Source organism: Herpailurus yagouaroundi, unplaced genomic scaffold, assembly GCF_014898765.1.
Source record: "Herpailurus yagouaroundi ecotype Mexico unplaced genomic scaffold, PumYag 206, whole genome shotgun sequence".
Lineage (NCBI taxonomy): Eukaryota > Metazoa > Chordata > Mammalia > Carnivora > Felidae > Herpailurus > Herpailurus yagouaroundi.
This window is the reverse complement of record NW_024412437.1, coordinates 8,902,146-8,920,429: the sequence shown is the minus strand read 5'-3', so window position 1 is coordinate 8,920,429 and position 18,284 is coordinate 8,902,146. Positions and strand designations below refer to the sequence as shown.

The 18,284-nt window shown below is 56.5% G+C and overlaps 1 protein-coding gene across 2 annotated transcripts in view; it reads left to right on the top strand.

Annotated features, from left to right (window-relative positions):
• Positions 1-1,609: 1,609 nt before the first annotated feature.
• The window catches only part of SDK2 (sidekick cell adhesion molecule 2), a 138,885-nt gene continuing 122,210 nt past the window's right edge, over positions 1,610-18,284 (top strand). For both annotated transcript variants that reach the window (XM_040452279.1, XM_040452278.1), the window contains exon 1: positions 1,610-1,769. In XM_040452279.1, coding sequence (XP_040308213.1) covers positions 1,690-1,769 — 80 coding nt within the window. In that variant the 5' untranslated portion in view covers positions 1,610-1,689. The remainder of the gene's footprint in view (positions 1,770-18,284) is intronic.

Here is an 18,284-nt window from a genome sequence, read left to right as displayed (position 1 = left end):
GTTCCTCCCAAGCTTCCTGGGAAGGATAACTAGGGCTGGGGGATGCAGGGATGCTCGGGGCTCGGTGGTACCCAGCAGGTTCTCAGGAAAGGGCAGCCCCGCCCTCCTCTTCCCAGAGTCATTATCTCGGGCAGGGCAGCGGCTGGAATCAGCCCATCCCAGCTCCTGTTGCTGGGCTCCAGGCAGGCGCCCCGGAGAGCCCGAGCACTGAACTGGAACAGGCGGACGTGATAACAGGTTGCCCAGTGAACTGGGTTACGGAGGTGAGGGGGTCTGAGTGCAGAGCGCGTGTGCACACGTGTGCACGAGCGAGTGTGCAAGCGCCCGCCCCGCCCGCCCCCTCTGATGTTCTGGCTCTGAATCAGCCCCGCATCGCATCGGAGGGATTGAATCACTAGGAGTGTTATTGTTTTAAAACAAACGAGTGATGACAGGAACTAACAGAGGGTTTTTAAAAACGCAATTCAAAGGGCTCTCAAACGCTGCTGGGGAATAGGAATGTGCCTTTGAAGTGCGAATGTGCCCATTTGTCAAACAGAGGCAGAGCTGCTGCCTCAGCAGAGTGGGCTGCGGGCACATGGGTGCCTGCTCGCCTCTCTCCCCTCTGCTGCCACCTGAGGTGGGCGGGGGACCAGGGGACCAGGGGACCAGGGGTGGGTGCCACTCCCCCAGCACACTCCCCCAAAAGAGGACCTCCTGAAGGGCTTTGGAAGGCGGGAAGCTGCAGGATGCTTGTCGGGAATGATGCAGAGATGGGGGGGGAGGGGCTCAGCACCTGCCTGCCCTGGCTCTCCCTCCACACACACCCAGGCTTGCCCTCCAGCGGCCCCCACAAAGAGAGCTGGTAGCAGGAATGAGGTTCAAGGAGGGCCCCCCCCCCCCAGTAATCACAAGCTATGCCCTCATGAGATTCAGACCCGGGGTGTGGGGTGGGGGCATGATGCCAGTTGACCCGGCCCCAGACGTGTATCGCTGGTGCTCTGAGTGGTCGGTCTGCACTTGAACCCGGGGTGAGGCCTTGACTGAATGTGAACCCGCCCGCAGACCACAGACACCTAATTCTGGCCAAATCTGAGGGTGAGAGGACAGAAGGGTCAAACAACCTGGCGGTGGAGAGGGCCCGCCGGATGGACTCTGCCCATGATGCTTTTGACGGGCTCTCCCAGCCTTAGGGGCAGGACTCGGGACGTCCCTGCCACCTGACACTTGTATCAACCCACCCCTCCCCCGGTTTCCTTGTGACATTTATATTCCCTTTGACCAAAGGGCAGTAAGTGCCCCCAGAATCACAGGGTGTCCAGTGGATGGGGATCTCGAGGGGAGAGCGACAGAAAGCACCAGAACAGGGCGGTGGCAGCAGAGGCCGTGAGCCTGGCGCGGTCTGGGAGGAGGGAGGCCGAGAACTGGTTGGTAGGGGTGGAGGACTCCCTCTGAAGATCAAGCTCCGAAGTCAGACCGACCCAAGTTCAAGTCCTTCCCGGCCACGTGACCTTGAGCAAGTTAGCTGGCTGCACCTGCTCTGTCTGCCCAGGGCGCTAGGGCACCACGTGAGCAACCACCTGAAGGTGAGCACTGCTAACTGGTGGCTTTGTGTCTCTGTTTACCACAGATGATGTGGCCCCCTATTTCAAGACGGAGCCGGTGCGAACGCAGGTGCACTTGGAGGGGAACCGCCTGGTGCTCACGTGCATGGCCGAGGGCAGCTGGCCGCTGGAATTCAAGTGGCTCCACAACAGCAGGGAGCTGACCAAGTTCTCGCTGGAGTACAGGCAAGCCTCCCCTCCCCTCCCCTCCCTCCTGGCTGCCAGAGGCCCTGCTGTGCCCTGAAGGGGAACTGGGGTGGGGGGCCCGCGTGGCCATTTGGGGGACAGGGGTTCCCACACCAGTGCTACTGGGAGGCTGGGGTGGCGGAAGTCGGGGTGGAGGGGGGAAGACAGCCCTGCCCCGGGAGTATGAGGACCCTGCCTTGCTGAGCCCAATGGAGGATGTCTAGGCAGGGGGCCAGACGGAGTGGCTCATGCAACAAGGATTGAGGTTGGGGAGCTTACTCCCAGCAGCTGGGCTGTGGTCATGCCTGTGACCAGAGCCCCTGCTCCCCAGCCCCCGGGAGAGCTCTGCTATCTCCGGGGAGCACTGGGGGGGCTTGGATCCGACACACAGGTGGGGCATGTAGCAACCGGGATCAGTAAGGGAAGGACATCTTGTATTGGGGGGCACGGAAGTGGCCCGCCCAAGGCTTTTGGGCTTGTCCCTACTCCATGTTTGTGCCCGTGCCCTGAACTCTGGACTGGCCCTTCCCTCCCCAGGACACTGCCAAATGGGGAGAACGGAGAGGAGGGAGGGGCACAGGGTCTTAGTGAAGGGGGATTGTCGCCAGAAGCATGAGCAACGGGCGGCTGGGCCCCCCAAGCCCGGCCTGGCCTCCGGCCTTTCCTCCCGGCAATCCCTCCCTCCTCCCTCGGGCATCTCCACCTGCTTTCACCGCCTCCCCAACCCTGCGGCTGGTGATTAATCCCCAGGCCTGATGTGCATAATCGGTTTTGTTGGGGAAACAAGATTGTCTTGCCCTGGGGATGTTGATACAGATCTGCCGCCAGGGACCAGAATGCAAATAACAGGACGGTACTTAATTACTGGCGGATCTGTCCTTTCCAGAGAACCGTCCTTTTCTTTGCCGAGCAGGGAGGCCAGAGTTCAGGGCGACAACCCCCCACCCTGCCCCCTCCGCATCCCTTCTGCCCCAACCCTGGACTGGATCGGCTGGTGGACGTGGCCACTTTGTCAGAGGAGGGAGCTGGAGGGTCCGGGACAGGAGGACCACATTCCCGTCCGGATGGTGAGAGGCCAAGGAAGCAGGGGGCCTTCCAGTGCTGGCCGCTCTGGGCGTTGGGTCTCCAGGGAGCCCACAAGGGAGACCAGGGGTGTCCCCCCGAGCAGCCTCTGTGGCGGTTTGCACCCGGGGACCCAGAGCGCTCCTGGCTGCTACCTGGCTCCCTGGGGCAGTTTTGTAAGTGGCCTCCCAGCCTGCCCCCTGACTTCTTCTGGACGGAGAAGGACGGTTGGGACTGCTAGGCTGCCAGTGTGGACAGTACACAGGGACAGCTGCTAAGGATCAGTTGAAGGATCAGACTTGCCCATGGATGCAACGGGCTTCCTCTGAAAACAGCTCTTTGTCTTGGAGGCGTCCAGGTAGTGGTCGGGGCCCCAGCTATTGATGATGGTAACGATCATCGGAATCCCTGGCAATGAAAAGGAATTAACTACCTGGCAGGCGTTATGTGCGCCCTGTGTGATTATCTCATTCAATCCTGCCAGCCATCCTTTGAGAACGTTCGGTTATTTTTCCCATTCGACAGATGGGCAGACTGGGGCTCAGAGACATTAAACACTTCCCCCAAGATCAGATGGTTGAGCTGGGCTTCAAATAGAAGTCGTCCGGCTCCAGGGCTGGAAATTCTTTACGTCCAGCCTCTCGCTGAGGAAGGACTGTGACCGTGGCTTCCTTAATATGCATCCCAAGCAGCCTCTACTAAGTGTGCTTTGCAGGTTCTAGAAAACAAAGCAGAGAGGGGAATGCAAATACCGTTGAGCCTCGAACAGCATGGGCTGAGCCACACGGGTCCACTAACATGCGGGTGTTTTTGATAAATACAGTGCACACAGCACTGTAAATGTATTTTCTCTCTCGTACCGTGTTCGTAATAACATTTTCTTTTCTCTGGCTTACTTTCCTGGAAGACTACAGTATGTGATACATATAGTGTACAAAATAACGTGAGAATTGACGGTTAATGCTATCGGGAAGGCTTCCGGTCAACGTAGGTCTTAGTAGTTCAGTTGGAGGGGCGTGGGGAGTCAGAAGTCACGCGTGGATTTTTGACTGCATGGGGGTCAGCTCCGGTTCTTACGTTGTCTGTGGGTGAGCTGTGTTCTGTTACAGAATTTCGTTGGGTGGAAATTTCAGGGGGATGCAAACACGCGTCCGGGGGCGGAAACTCATCCCCTTGCCTCCTCACCCAGGAAGGCTGGCCGTGACGGCATGGCAGCCACCGGGTGCCCAAGTACAAGTCGGTCGGGATTTTGTTCTAATCAAAAACGTGCTGTGCCCATAAGAAAGGTCTCTTCTCCGGGCGCCGGGGTGGCTCAGTCGGTTGAGCGTCCGACTCTTGATTTGGGCTCACGGTTTGTGAGTTCGAGCGAGCCCTGCCTCAGACTCTGCGCTGACAGCGTGGAGCCTGCTTGGGATTCTGTCTCCCTCTCTCTCTGCCCCTCCCTCCCCTCTCAAAATAAAAAAAAATAAACTTAAAAAAAAAAAAGGAAAGGAGAAGAATTAGTTGTAGACATCATGTCACTTCACCCCTAAGTAGAATTTCCCGAGAATAAGGCACTGCCCTATAGGACCACAGGGCAATTTTCACACTCAGAAAATTTCACAGCGAGGGGCGCCTGGGTGGCTCGGTCAATTGAGTGTCCGACTCTTGATTTGGGCTCAGGTCATGATCCCAGGGTCAAGGGATCGAGCCCCGCATCAGGCTCTGTGCTGAGCATGGTTGAGATTCTCTTTCTCTCTCCCTCTACCCCTCTACCCCCCGCCTCAAAAGAAAAATTTTAAATTAAAAAAAAAAAGAATGGAAAATTTCACATTGATACCTCTGTCCCAATTATGTCCTTTGTGGCCATTTTTATTATTGTTTGATACAAGATCTCATCAAGGACCACACATGAAATGTGGTTGTCATGACTCTTTAGACTCCTGAAATCTAGAACTATCCCTCATTGTTTCTTGCTACCTTTCACGGCGTTGACATTTCTAAGAGCTCAGCCAGTTTTGCAGAATGTCCCCTAGGGTAGATCTGTCCAGTTACATCCTCCTGATTAGATTCAGGTTAAACCTTCTTGGCAAGAAAATTACCCAGATGTGAGTCCTTCGTGCTTCATACCTGAAGACACTTCCTGTCACTTTGCCCCATTATTGGTGAGGTTACGTTTGATCAGCTGGTCAAGGTGATGGGCACCAGATTTCTCCACTGTCAAGGTCTGGAGGTATCCTTTTCCCTTTGTTTTTTTGTTTGTTGTGTGTGTGTGTGTGTGTGTGTGTGTGTGTGTGTGTGTGTGTGTGTGTGTGTTTTAATGTTTATCTTTATTTTTGAGACAGAGAGAGACAGCATGAGCAGGGGAGAGGCAGAGAGAGAGGGAGACACAGAATCAGAAGCGGGCTCCAGGCTCTGAGCTGTCAGCACAGAGCCCGACGCGGGGCTCGAACTCGCCAACTGCAAGATCATGACCCAAGCCGAAGTCGGACGCTCAATCGACTGAGCCACCCAGGCGCCCCTTCCCTTTGAGGGATAACTCGAAACTGTGACTCTTCTCCTTCCCAGAAATCTCTCGCTCGGTGGTTGAGTATCCACTGAGGAGTCTAACCTGAATCAGTTACTACCTTTGTGGTTGTGATAAGCAGCTTTTCTACTTCTATCTTTCCTTTTACTTTTATTTGTCATTTTGGTGGGGGGGGAGTAATCTTTTTTTTTTCAATTTTTAAATTAGTTGGCATATAGTGCAACAATGATTTCAGGAGTAGATTCCTTAGTGTCCCTTCCCCATATAGCCCCTCTCCCCTCCCACAACCCCTCCCGTAACCCTCAGTTTGTTCTCCATATTTATGAGTCTCTTCTGTCTTGTCCCCCCTCCCTCTTTTGATATTATTTTTGTTTCCCTTCCCTTATGGTCATCTGTTTTGTCTCTTAAAGTCCTCCTATGAGTGAAGTCATATGATATTTGTCTTTCTCTAATTTCACTTAGCATAATACTCTCCAGTTCCATCCACGTAGTTGCAGATGGCAAGATTTCATTGTTTTTGATGGCCGAGTAATACTCCGTCGTATATATATGTACCACATCTTTATCCATTCATCCATCGATGGACATTTGGGCTCTTTTCATACTTTGGCTCTTGTTGATGGTGCTGCTATAAACATGGGGGTGCACGCGTCCCTTCGAAACAGCACACCTGTATCCCTTGGATAAATGCCTAGTAGTGCCATTGCTGGGTCGTAGGGTAGTTCTACTTTTAGTTTTTTGAGGAACCTCCATACTGTTTTCCAGAGTGGCTGCACCAGCTTGCATGCCCAATTTGTCATTCTTTTATAAAAAGGATCTTCCCTTTCTCACCTTCCTTTAAAATAATTTAGCATCAGTATGAACCGATGGATTATTTTTCTTATTCAGTGTGTTTCCATCTATCCCTGTCAATCTTCACTTTGATGCTCCGTAGTAACCCATAATCGGCCCGTGGAGCTTCCTCAAGCTGGATCCTGGGTCTTTTTGACATGTCGCTATTGGATTTCTAGCACTTTCTTGCTTTTTGGCTCAAAAAAATGTACCGGATTCACCTTTGAAATAAATGCATGCTGAAAATTGCAACCCAGAAGAGTTTGGCCGGCTTATCCCCTGCTTCTCCGACCACCGCTTGCCGCTGAGAACGTCCTAGTCTCTTGCGAACCCCAGGGCTTGAGTTGGGTGATAATATCCAATTTTCAGGCAGAAAGATGGCTGAATTTACTCAGCAAGTTGAGAGAAAATAAGATTGGAAGTGCCGCCATAAATTCCGCTATGTTTCCTACTCCGTCTCCAAAGGAACAACGTTGCATTCACATCCACTCTCCACCGGCCTTCATTCTCAGTGGGATCTGAAACAGAATGGCCGTGGCGTGTGTGCACGCGTGTGACACCCACACGAAGGAAAGCCTGCCACATCCTTCTGAGGACGAATGACTGTGGGGGGCAGAATGGAAGTAGCGTGGACCTCAGAGTTGGGCCCCCCTGAATACAGTCACCCTCCTACCACTTCCTGGCTCTGGGCCTTGGGCGGAATTAGCCACCCTGCCTCTCGGAATCGGGAGCAGTAATGCCCACTCTAGAAAGTTCCAGTAAGAATTCAGTGAGATTCTACGGGACAAGCCCAGTCCCTGCTGCAACAGGCATGAAATAAACAGCACCTGCTAGGATTATACAAAGTGTTTGTCTCGGTAGAATAGCAGGACAGATCTGGTGACAAACCAGCCAGACCTCGGGACCTCGTGTGCAAGCGAGCACATCTCCTCCTAGGTGGTCACGGGGGCTCTGTGCACCTGTCCGATGACACTGTTATGGTCCAGGACCCTCTTTAGAGCTCTTTTTGTGGTCAAGTGCTGTGAGAGCCCCTTGTTGGTGACATATGTTACCGGTTTTGAAACCAGCCTTGAATTCCCAGTTTGAGAGTCCGGGGTACCACTATGGGTATAAAGCATTATCAGACTCTAAGGAAATGAGATCTCTTTTCCCATGTGGGTGGGATACTGCCTGGGAAGACCGTCCCAAAGGGTTGGGCACTGTCCCCACTGCCCCCCCCTCCACCAGTGGGACAGGTGCACGGCCTCTCACCGTGGCTCTTGGTGTGTGTTGCGGGTGGGTGGGAGGAGGTTGAACACAATACTTACTTGGAAGTATACGCTCTAGTGTGTTTGTTAGCCTCTGTACATGCGCACACGTGTGGGGGGGTGGGTAGGTAGTTGGGTGGGTGGGTGTGATTCCTTCAGGCTCTTGTATCATGTTTAACCATCGTGAGTCTATGTCTGGGTGAAGCACATTGGCCTGTTAGCCTAACTTCCTGACTGGGTGGGATGGTAGCTCATGAAAGGTCGGGCCCACTTGTGCTGCCCCTGGAGTCTCTTCCATCAGATCACTCTCCCCCATTCCCTCCCCTCGGCACCCCTCCTCTGCCCTCTCTTCCCCGCCTTCCACCCTCCAGGGCCCTCTCCCCAAGTCGAATCAATTCTGCTTCACTTTGCATCATCCACTGAACCAGCCAGAACTGTGTGGCTGGGGACAACACACACACACACACACACACTTAGATTCCCACGCATGGTTAACTGAACATACATCATCTCACAGCAGCACTAGGTGAGTGTTATTACCGTCATTTTGCAAAATGAGGAGACTGGAGCTTGGAGAAGTTCTGGAACTTGCCTGGGGTCATGAAGAGAGCAAGTGGCAGATCCAGGAAGGCTGTGTGACCCGTGTGGGTTCTTGTCCCACCTGTGTAGACGCACACGGGGTCCTGACGGGGCTCCTTCTGCCACGGTCCTGTCACCGTACACCATTCCTCTGCCCTGAGAGGGCAAGAAGCCAGGGGCCCCGCAGACCCTGCGATGAGCAGGCGTGAGGAGGTAAGACGAGTGGAGGCCGAGTCCGGACTCTGAGGCCCCGGCTGGCCCCTGGCTGGCGTGGAGAAGAGCAGATGTGTGGAGGGGAAGCTCAGAAGAGCCAGGCAGGACACTGGCCAGCCCCAGGCTGCGTCTCCAGCCCCACGGCAAGGCTGATGTCCCTTGTGGGGGAGCTGTGGTGTCAGGGCACTGCCCGCGGGCTCCGCGGCAGAGAGAAGAAAGCCCCGTGGCTGAGGCAGAGACCCACGCATGCTGCAGCCCTCGCCATGGGCACAAAGCAGGGGACACATGGGGGGCAGCTGCAGCCTTTGAAATTCTTCAGAGAAGAGGATGAAGAGAAACTCTCCGGGCCAGCTGCTTCGTCTCTGGCTTGTCCTCTGGCCTCCCCTTAGAAGGGAGAGCAGGCGGCCGAGGCCAAGGATGCAGAGGCCAGCGGGCTCCTGGCGGGTGCTGGAGCATATACCACGTGGGTGCCCAGAACTGAGCCAACCTCTAACTAACAGCGGTTCTGAGAGATTAACGCTATTATTATCTCCACCTCCTAGCTGGGAGTCCCAGCTCAGAGAGATTCAGCAACTTACCCGAGGTCACACAGCCAGACCTGGGAAGTCAGGTTTTACCCAGGGTCTTTTGGACCCCGAGCCTGCATCCCTCCCCCTGCTCCAAGCTGTCTTGCCGTGTTTGTCCCCCCCCCCCCCAACAGTGGCGGCACTGCGGGGCCCAACTTTCCGGGGATGGCCCCACCAGCCTCCTAAACCAACGCAGGGGAACTAGTCACAGCTAACACAAGGAGCTTACGTGGGCCCAGCCCCATCTCAAGGACTTCACTTATGTTAACTCTTGATGACGAACGCTTCAAGTGATCATCTAACCCCATGCCAGGCCGTGTGCCAGCCCCTTTCGCGTAGGCACCTGTTCTCAATCCCCGTGCATCAGCAGCTCCTACAGGAGAGTCGTCTTGGTAGGGAGGGACGTGGGGCTTCAAGACTGAAGTCTCTGAACCAAGATGAGAGCCAGATCCTCTCCCTCCAGGTTTGATGGAGGAACATCGGGGGACGCTACTTTGCTCAGTCGCAAGGCACGGATCTGGGACTCTCTGCCCACCTGGCACACAGCTGGTCAAGGAGAACAGTCAGGAAAGGCAGTGCCAGCCCCGCCCTTCCCACCGCCCTTGGGAAAGATTTGTTCTAGCCGAGGAGCAGGACTCGTGGCTCATGTGCGCCCAGACTGAGGAGGGACAGCAGGTGTAAAGGCCTAGAGAAGTTGGGGGCAGCTTGTGGAAGATGTCGGACTTGAACCCAGAGGGAAAGAGGCATTGGCGGGGACGGGAAGTGAACGGGTGGAGCTCCCCTGGAGTGTAGACATTGGGTGCTAAATAAGACAGGGGAGCCCTGACCCCCATAGAGTGTGCAGCGCGGAATGGAAACAGGACTCAGTAACTCTTCACGTAATGCCGGGCTCCAGTTTCGACAAGCGCCGTCAAGGTGAAGGACAGGTCGGAGAAGGTGTCACTGGGGATGCTGAGAATGAGCAGGGTTAGGCAGAGCTGGGAGAGGAGGAAGTGGGGCTTTGGAGGCAGCCGTGTGCCATGCGCGCAGACAGAGGAGCTGAAAGAAAGCCGGCACGGACAGGAGGTCAGGATGCTGGAGAAGCAGCCAGGGTCAGTCAAGTCGGGGCTCGCTGGTGCTCCCGGGGAGCTCTTCTCTTAGGCCAAAAGCTGTGTGGGGCCCTTGACTCGTTTTTCACAGAGAAGGGCCATGATCGGGTGTCCATTTCTAAACTCTGTAGCCAGGCACCGGGGCGGAGAGTGGACTGGAGGAGGACAGGCGAACGCCGGGGTAGACAGGGGTGATGGGAGGCGGGTGGCCGGGCCATCTTGGAGACAGTGGGGAGCGGAGGAGCGGAGGGGTCTGACGCATATCCAGGAGGCAGAACTGAGCAGACGTGACGAGGGGCTGGACGTGCGGGTGAGGGAGGAAGGCAGGTGGAGAGGCAGGGACTTGGTGGAGGAAACCCTGGAAAAGCAGGGAGTGTCCATGCTCCCCTTGGGTGCGTGGAGAAACACCGGGTAGCAGCATCCAGCAGGCGAGGGAGATACGCGCACCTGGGGTGGGGAAGGAAAGCCCAAGCTGAATATCTTGACTTAGGGATCACTGACATCAGCGTGACAGCGGACCCCGTGGGAACGGGCAGGGCGAGAGAGCAGCCGTAGCGCGGAGGAAAGAGCCCCAGGGCCCCCGAAAGCAAATAAACAAAAGAGGTGGGAACCTGCCCAACGGAACGAAAGCAAGAGGCCAAGACGGAGATCAGGGTGTCACAGAACGGGGAGGGGGTTTTGAGAAGGACCGAGTGGCCGGCTGTGTGTCGACTGCTGTGGGACACTAACAACGGTCAGCTAGGTGTAGGGACATGGGGGAGCTTAGGGACAGTGAGGGGGGCTGGATGAGGAGCCAGTGAAGGGGAAGATGTGAACGTGGCTGGGGCTGGGGGGCGAGACTGGGCCAGCGATGCTGCCCTGTGATCAGGGAGACACGGCCGGCACAGGATGGCGGAGGAAGGATCACGACTGCCAGGAGGGACATTCTGGGCTGCGTCCTGCAGGAGGCGGGCAGTCTTTGGAGGATTTGGGTCAAGGGCACCTCAGGCCTCTGTGTGCCCTGGAAGAGGGGTCCTGCCCCTCTTCCCAGTCTCCTCCCTCACCCACGTCCTTGGCTAATGGGCGGAATGAGTCCTTTCCTGATGGTGCCTACTGTTCAGGACCACCTGCCTTTACCTCTCCCCAGTGACCTGCACTGTCCTCACTCACTTTTGCTGCCTGATCTTCCAAGGCTCAGTGCGAGCATCCCCCCCAGTAGGAGTCCCTGTCTTGACTGTGACTCAGTGTATGCCTTTGGGCAAATGACTTAAGACCTGCCTCAGCTGCCCAGTCTGTTAAATGGGAATAATAACACCAGTTATTACAGGCTGCCTCCCGGAGGGTCATGAGCGTCATGTAAGGTTAAGTGTATGGAAGGGTGGCTGCTCATCGATGGCTGTGTAAGTGGAAATGGCGGCCTTCCAGGCCACCAAGCACACACCACCCACCCATGTCCACACCGCGGGGCAGGCTGTCCCCGCCTCCTTCTGTCTGGCCACACTCTCCTTCCAGTGCTTGTAGGAGGCTCCGGACCCCTCTTCCTCAACAAAGCCAGACCCTCCCCTCCCCCCCAACCCCATTGCCAGCCTCTTTGGAGATAAACTCTGATTTGGCCATGAGTTTGGACATCCTGTCTGAAAATTGAAGGCTGCCGGTGAGGAAGCTGAAGTGCAGGAATTAGTTATGATGGGCATAAATTGAATTTTAATAGAGATGTACGTGGCCTGGAGCCAGTGTACTCAGGCAGAGGGAAGGTAGTAATTAAAAGTTAACGAGTTTAGAAATGTCGTAATCCTCGGGGAGGGATGGGGGAGGTGGGCTGGGAGGAGAAAGAGGCCCCCAGCCAAGCGTGCTGTCCTTCCCCTGACCCAGAGGCCCCCCTCCCGCTCCGGCAGAGCCCAGGAAGGGAGGAGGGGTGCAGGGAGCCCAGCCAGCCCCGCGCCTGCACACACAGGGCCAGCTTTCAACGATGGGGGAGGGAGCAGGGTTAGAGGGACCCCCCCCCCCAAGACGATACCCTGTGCCGCCCACGAGGAAGACCATGAGCAGAGCAGGGTTTCTCAGCCCGGGCACTGTTAACATTGGCGGCAGATCGTGTTTTGTCGTGGGGACTGCCGCGTGGACGGCAGGGGGGGTTAGCGGCACCCCTGGTCTTCACGCACTACATCCCAGTAGCCCCCTCCCTGAAATGTGACAGCCAGAAATGTCTCCAGCACCACCAAGTGTGCCTCAGAGGGCCACATCCACCCCATTGAGAACCAGTGGTCGAGAGCAAGGTGCCGCCCCCCCTGCCCAGACTCTCCCAGCTGGAGCCACCAGAGCTTCCCGGGTGCGAGCAGGCGTCCAGTCCCACACGCTAGAGTCGGCGGCTGGTTTGACATTGGGGGACATGAGGGTGGAACTGGCCAGCCACCCTCCAGCCCCTTGTGGGTGGGGGGGGGGTCTCTCCTCCCCCCACCCGGTCGAAATCGATGGGACTTCCTGTTGCAATAGAACTGCTTTCCTTCCACGCTCCATTTGTTCCCCGGGCATGGGATGCATGGGCAGGTAGGACAGATCCATTGCACAGATGAGAATATGGAGGCTCGGAGAGACCCAAGTTCATTTACCCAGTGGGCAGAAGAGTCTGCTCCCGAGGTGTAAATAAGGAGTCCTAGTCGGCTCTAGGTGAGGAGCTTGGGCTGGAAGACAAGTTGGCATCTCAGTTACCTGGAGCAGCCATGACCCCTGTCCCCACAGGGGCCCAGGAGCGCTGGGGTGGGGGCCTCCCCCTGCTTTGGGACAGCTTCTTCCTGGCCACGGGGGATTGCTGGTGAGTGACAGAAGAAGCCGGGAGAGAAGTGACAGGGAAGGAGCCCCGCAGGGTCAGGGCAGGTGGTGGGCAGCGAGGGGCACAGCTGGCTTCCCTGTGCCTCAGGTTGACGCGGCAATAATTATGTCAATTAAGATGAATAAGTTCGAAATGTAAGGGGGAAAAGGGAAACAAGAAGCAAAAGTCTCAGAAACATTGGCTGTCTCGGTTTCCATAGCAACCTGTCTCCTCACATCCTCACTAATGGGTCCTGGCTTGGGGAGGAAGTGGGCCCCCCGCTCCCGCCAGGGCCAGAGACTCGTGGTGGGTGTCACCTCGCTGGAGCCCAGCTGAGGCCTCGGGGAGGTGGGAGCACAAGCCCGGAGCCGTGACACCATCATGCGGCCACACAACGATGGCCCGGTTGGCATCTAGGCTGAACCCTCCATCCTGCAGCTGGGACTCTCCGTAGCCGGGAGACGAAAGTGACTTTCCTCAGGGACCAGACCGGGTGGGAGGATCAGAGCTGCCATTCAAACCCAGGCTCCCTGCACCGGCATCTGAGGCTGCTGGGGTCTGACCGGGCTACCCAGTTGCGCAGGGTTCTGGTCTGGTAGAGAGCAAAGGCTCCAGGATCCAGGTTGATTTGGTGACGTTTTCCTCATCAGGCTGAACCCCTCAGGAGGTGGGAGGGATGCCCTGTGCTGGGGGAGGCGGTTCTGGCCTCCCCTCTCTCTGCCATCGGGTGTCTTCTGAGTTCTCCCAGTGTCCCCACGGCTTCAGAGCACCACCCTGAGGAGTCATGGCCCCGAGAGCCCTTGCGGAGGTTGGGGGGGGGGTGCAGGGAGGACATTCCAGGCATCATGGGTTCCCCCGAAGCTGGGGCAGGCAGAGAGAAGCTGTCTTTCTTCTGCTGACATGGTAGGTAGGCAGAGCTCTGGGTGTCCCGCCACAGCCCACACACGGGCCACCCGCAGGACCCATCACACGGGCGCCCATGGTGTGTGCTCACTCACCAACGTCCCGGTGGGTCACGCCCACAGGCGGCCCGAGGAACCCACAAAGCAGTAACTACACTTCCCATTCTATAGATGCAGAAACTGACACCCAAGGGGTAAAGTTAACGCATCCAGGGTTATGCTGCAAATTAGGGATGAGGCCAGGGATGTGCACCGGCTGCCAGCTTCACTGCCGGAACATTCTAGAACACACAGGTGTGCGCACCCAAGCCATGCCCTCTCTTCCCCACCCTCCCTTCCTCCCACTTGGCAGTGACTGACAGATTCTCCGGAGCCCATCCCAGCAGCCCTGGGACAGGTGGCCTGGGGACCCAGACCCCCCCACAGTACGGAACGGAACACGCTGGAGAAGTGCTCACTACCGCTTTAATGAAAGGCCCCCCCAACAAAGCTCTTCTCTGATGAGCTGAGGCTATTTATTTCTGCCACAAGGAAACTTAACATGCAAATTAGGAAGGGCTTGATCATTCATCACCTGAAATTGACACATTTGAATCTGGCCTGAATCCCTGGGAACCGGTGCAGAGATGGGCGTAGGGTGGACATGTGCGGCCCAAGGTCCTTAGGGAGGCGGGGAGGGGTGGCGTCCATCAGAGGCACATATGTTTTTTATCTGGGATAGTCCAATGTGTGGAAATGAGATGTTTATTCCTTCTCCCCACGCATCTGGACTGGAGACCCCAGCGTGCCCTAAGAACACCCTTTCCCCAGATCTTCCTGTGGGCCTCTCCCTCATTGGCTTTCAGCCAGGACACAGAAACTAATTAGATCTTGACTTAGTTATGCGCTCAGGCAGGCAAATGGTCTAGACAGATGCCTGGGGAGTTGGTAATGACCCCTGCTTCCTGGGGGCTGACTCCCCTCTCCCCCCCCATACCCCTCAGAGCCCCTTCCTGGCCCACGTGTGGGATTTCTCTGTGTGGGAGGGTTCAAGCAGTCTCTGCCCTGTGTCTTTGTCCCCATCAAGAGAAGTCGCTGCAATGGCCCGCTTTTCTGCCCTCTGGCTCATAGGGTACCAAGGTGTCTGTGACTTTGAATTTCCCACTCTGGCCAAGGGAGAGACCTGCTCCCAGCCGGCTGCCCAAGTCTCCTGCCCCACAGAGCCTCCTGGGAGTGGTAGGAGGGGTGGGGGTTGGGAACAGGAGTTTCAGCTCCAACTGGCATCTCTGGGGGCTCAGTGTCAGCGGGGAGCAGTGGGGGGGGATCATCCAGGGCTTAGGGAAGGGAGAGGCCATTCTTCCTGCAGAATGGGGAAGGGTGACCAAAAGAGATCATCTCACCAAAGATCTTGAGCAGACCGTGGAGGTCTGCACCTGCTCCTTTACCCTTGACCCCTAGGGAACCATACAGAGCTGGGGAGCCTCTGCCCACAGGAGCATGCCCGGCCTGCTCCCGGCCCCAGCCTCCAGTCAGTTACCTATTGCTGCCCAGAAAAAATGCCCCAAAACTTCCTGGCTAAACAACCATGATTTATCATTTCTCTGCTGGCCATCTGCTGGCCTGGGCTGGCCTGGGCTGGGCTGGACAGCTGTGGTTACAGGCCTTTCTTCCTGTGGCTTACCATCCTTCATGGCCTAGTGGTCTTGCGGGCCTGGTGGTCTGAGAGGTGAATATAGAAGCTGCAAGGCTCTTGAGGCCTGGGCTTTGGAATGTGCCACCAGATTCTATTGGTGAAAGCAAGTCACAAGGGCAGCCTGGGATTGGAGCCATTGCAAAATATTAGGGCCGTGCTCTCGAGTCTCCCAACCTCCACTCAGATCCGGCCAGTACCTGGCAGTCGGCACAGATTACCTTTCCCAGATGGCAGCTCACAGGCGGGTCCTCAGGGCCTCATTAACACAGTTCTGGCCTGGCTCCCCCACTAAGTTTCCCTGAAGTCACCTCCGAGGGTGACTTTGGAAAACCCAAAGGGAACGGGCGGAGATGGCCGTGAGGCATGCTGGACAAAGGCCAGAAAAGTCGGGGCCGGTGGGATCGGTTGCAGAGCTAGCTGCCTGGGGTCTGAGCAGGTGTTCACGAGGATGGGGAGGAGAGGCGGCTCAGGGCCCCATCTACCACCACAGCTCCTAACATGAGACGCCATGGAGCCCCGACCTTGCCACTGCTTCCCCTTGACTGGCTTGCTGGTCAAGGACTTGACAGGGAAGAGTGGGCTTTGGGCGCCGGGTTTGGGGGCTGTTGGAGAGGGCCGAGGGCAGTGCTCCCTCCTCGCGGGACCGATGGCTAGGTGAAAAATAATAACATTAATAACCCCCGTGGCAGCTAACTCTTAGCGGGCTGTGGCACACCTCACGTACAGCCCTGTCCTAAGTCCTTTCCGGGTCCCATCTCATGACACCCTCACAACGTGCCCGCAGGGAGGGACTACAGCGTGATGGTTAAGAGCACAAAGTCTAGAAGCAGCCTCCTGGGGCTCTGCCACCTGCTGTGTGATCTTGGGCAGATTACCTAACCTCTCTGTGCCTTGGTTTCCTCAGCTTTTTTTCCATCTGCCAGATTTGGATAAAATGGATTCTGACCTCACAGAGTAGTTAATGAGGAGTGAGTGCGTTACCATAATACAAAGCGCTTAAGATAGCGCCTGGTTTATATTATTGTTATTAATTAGTATTATCATTACCTCTGTCTTATAGATGAGGACGTGGAAGCACAGAGAGGTCAGACAACTGGCCCAGGGTCACACATACACTGACCGTCAAACACCCTCCTCCTCCACCAGTGCCCACCGGCGCTTACAGCCTTTGCCCCCAAAGCCCCCAGCGCAGCGTTCGACCCCACTGGTTGTTTGGGTGCAGGTTTCTGATCTTGGCGGGAGGGCAGCCATGACTCTCTCACAGCGGGAGACGTAACCCAGAGCCAGGAGCTGGGGGAGGGCACAGGACTCAGACGCTTTCCCTGCCCGGGTGCCTGAGCCTTGGGACTCGGAGAGGAGACATGCAGTGATACCTGAAGCCTTGCCTCAGGTGGAACATCAGCCGTGACCTTGAAGCAGCTCCGCCCGAGGAACCCAGTGGGCATCTCATCACGTGCCCCCCTCCCCGCCCTGCCGCACTACCCAGCAGCAGGCACTCAGGATGGCCAGGGAGGCCTCCTCCCAGCTTCCCTCCACCTGACCCGCCCAGGCAAGCTGCAGGGACCCCCGGGGAGACTGTGGTTCATCCTCCAGCCTTATCAACATTCATTATTCCCACAAACATCTGGCCTGGGGAAATCAGGAGCCTGGTGAAGGCCAGGGAGCAGGGCTCAGCTGGGCAGAGCCTGGCAGGGTTCACACCACCGCCCGCACTCAGTGCCCATCTAGAGCTCCCCCCTCCAAATTAGTGCTTCTAACACATGTGCGCCCCACCCCCTCGGTGTGAATTAGCCCTTACCCCTTGTGGTGGTTAAAGGGGCCCTCACAAAGTCCCTCCTGCTCAAAGATGAGCAAGTCCCTATTCCCTTCCGTTCTCTGAGACTAGATGCCCAGGGACCAATGTTTAGCTCCCAAGGGCAGCACACTGTCTTGGCGAGTAGCAGTGGGTACAGAATGGACTCGGAGTAGAACTGGGGAGCCATGCATTTCTAAGCAGGGTATGACGGTGGCAGAAACATCTTCGTCTAAGCACAAGAGGCTGACGGGAGCACAACACCACAGACTCACGGTCTTACTGTTCTTACCGCCGTGCCCGCTGCTCACACTAACCCAGTGCCTGGCACGTAGTGGGCACTCCAGGCCGGGTTGAACGGTTCACGGTAACAGCAAACACATCCGGACGCATTTCTTGAGTGGTTCCCAAGCATCAGACGCCATGTGAAGCGCTTGGCTGTCAGTTCTGCTCACGTGTAAAAACCGCCCCGCCGTGCAGAATCACGCAGTAAAAACCACAGGCTAATGGGGGGAGTGGGGGCGAGGGAACGACCTTCAAAAAACTTCATCAGGGACACACGAAACAAAAGAGAGCAGCCTACTGAAGGCGCTCGCAGGGTCTCCCGCGCGTTCCGTGGGTGAGAAATGCGTAAAGACTACAATAAATCTGGCACTCGACCTCGGAAAAGGCCCGCAGCCGGCCTGTGAAGCTCGCTGGTCCGGAGTTTTTGTGAGGTGCGGGAGGGAGCGGTGTCTGAGATGGAAAGGAAAGCTGTGAGACCAGACAGGGGCAGGTGAGCAGAGGGGGCTTTGGGGGGCGGGGCGGCGGTGTGGTTCTGTGCGTTTACCCGGTGTTTCTTATGGATGAGTCACGCGTGGGCAAATGCTAAACTGCAGTGAGGTTCGGATGTTTCCCCGATGTGTCCCTGCAGCGTGGAGGAAGAAGGCTTCTGGGGGGCCCTCCCTCCAGCCCGGCCGGCAGGTCTAATTAGGAGGCCGCTTCTCTGCCATTAAAATAGACGGCCTCACTCTGTGCACCTGAGAGGCTGGGGAGTCCCAGACAGAGCGAAGAGGCTGCTTGGCCCAGCCCTCTACGATTTGGCCACAGAGCACAAGCAGTCTGGCTCCTTGACAAAGGAGCCTCCTTTTCTGCAGAGGAGAAGAAGTAGCCATGGGGGGAAATTCCAGAGCATCACTGTAAGCAGAAGACAGGCCACACTTCTTGCCTTTTTCTGTTGTTCCTTTTTCTTTTTTTTTTTTTTTTCAGTAGCCACACTGGCACCCCTCA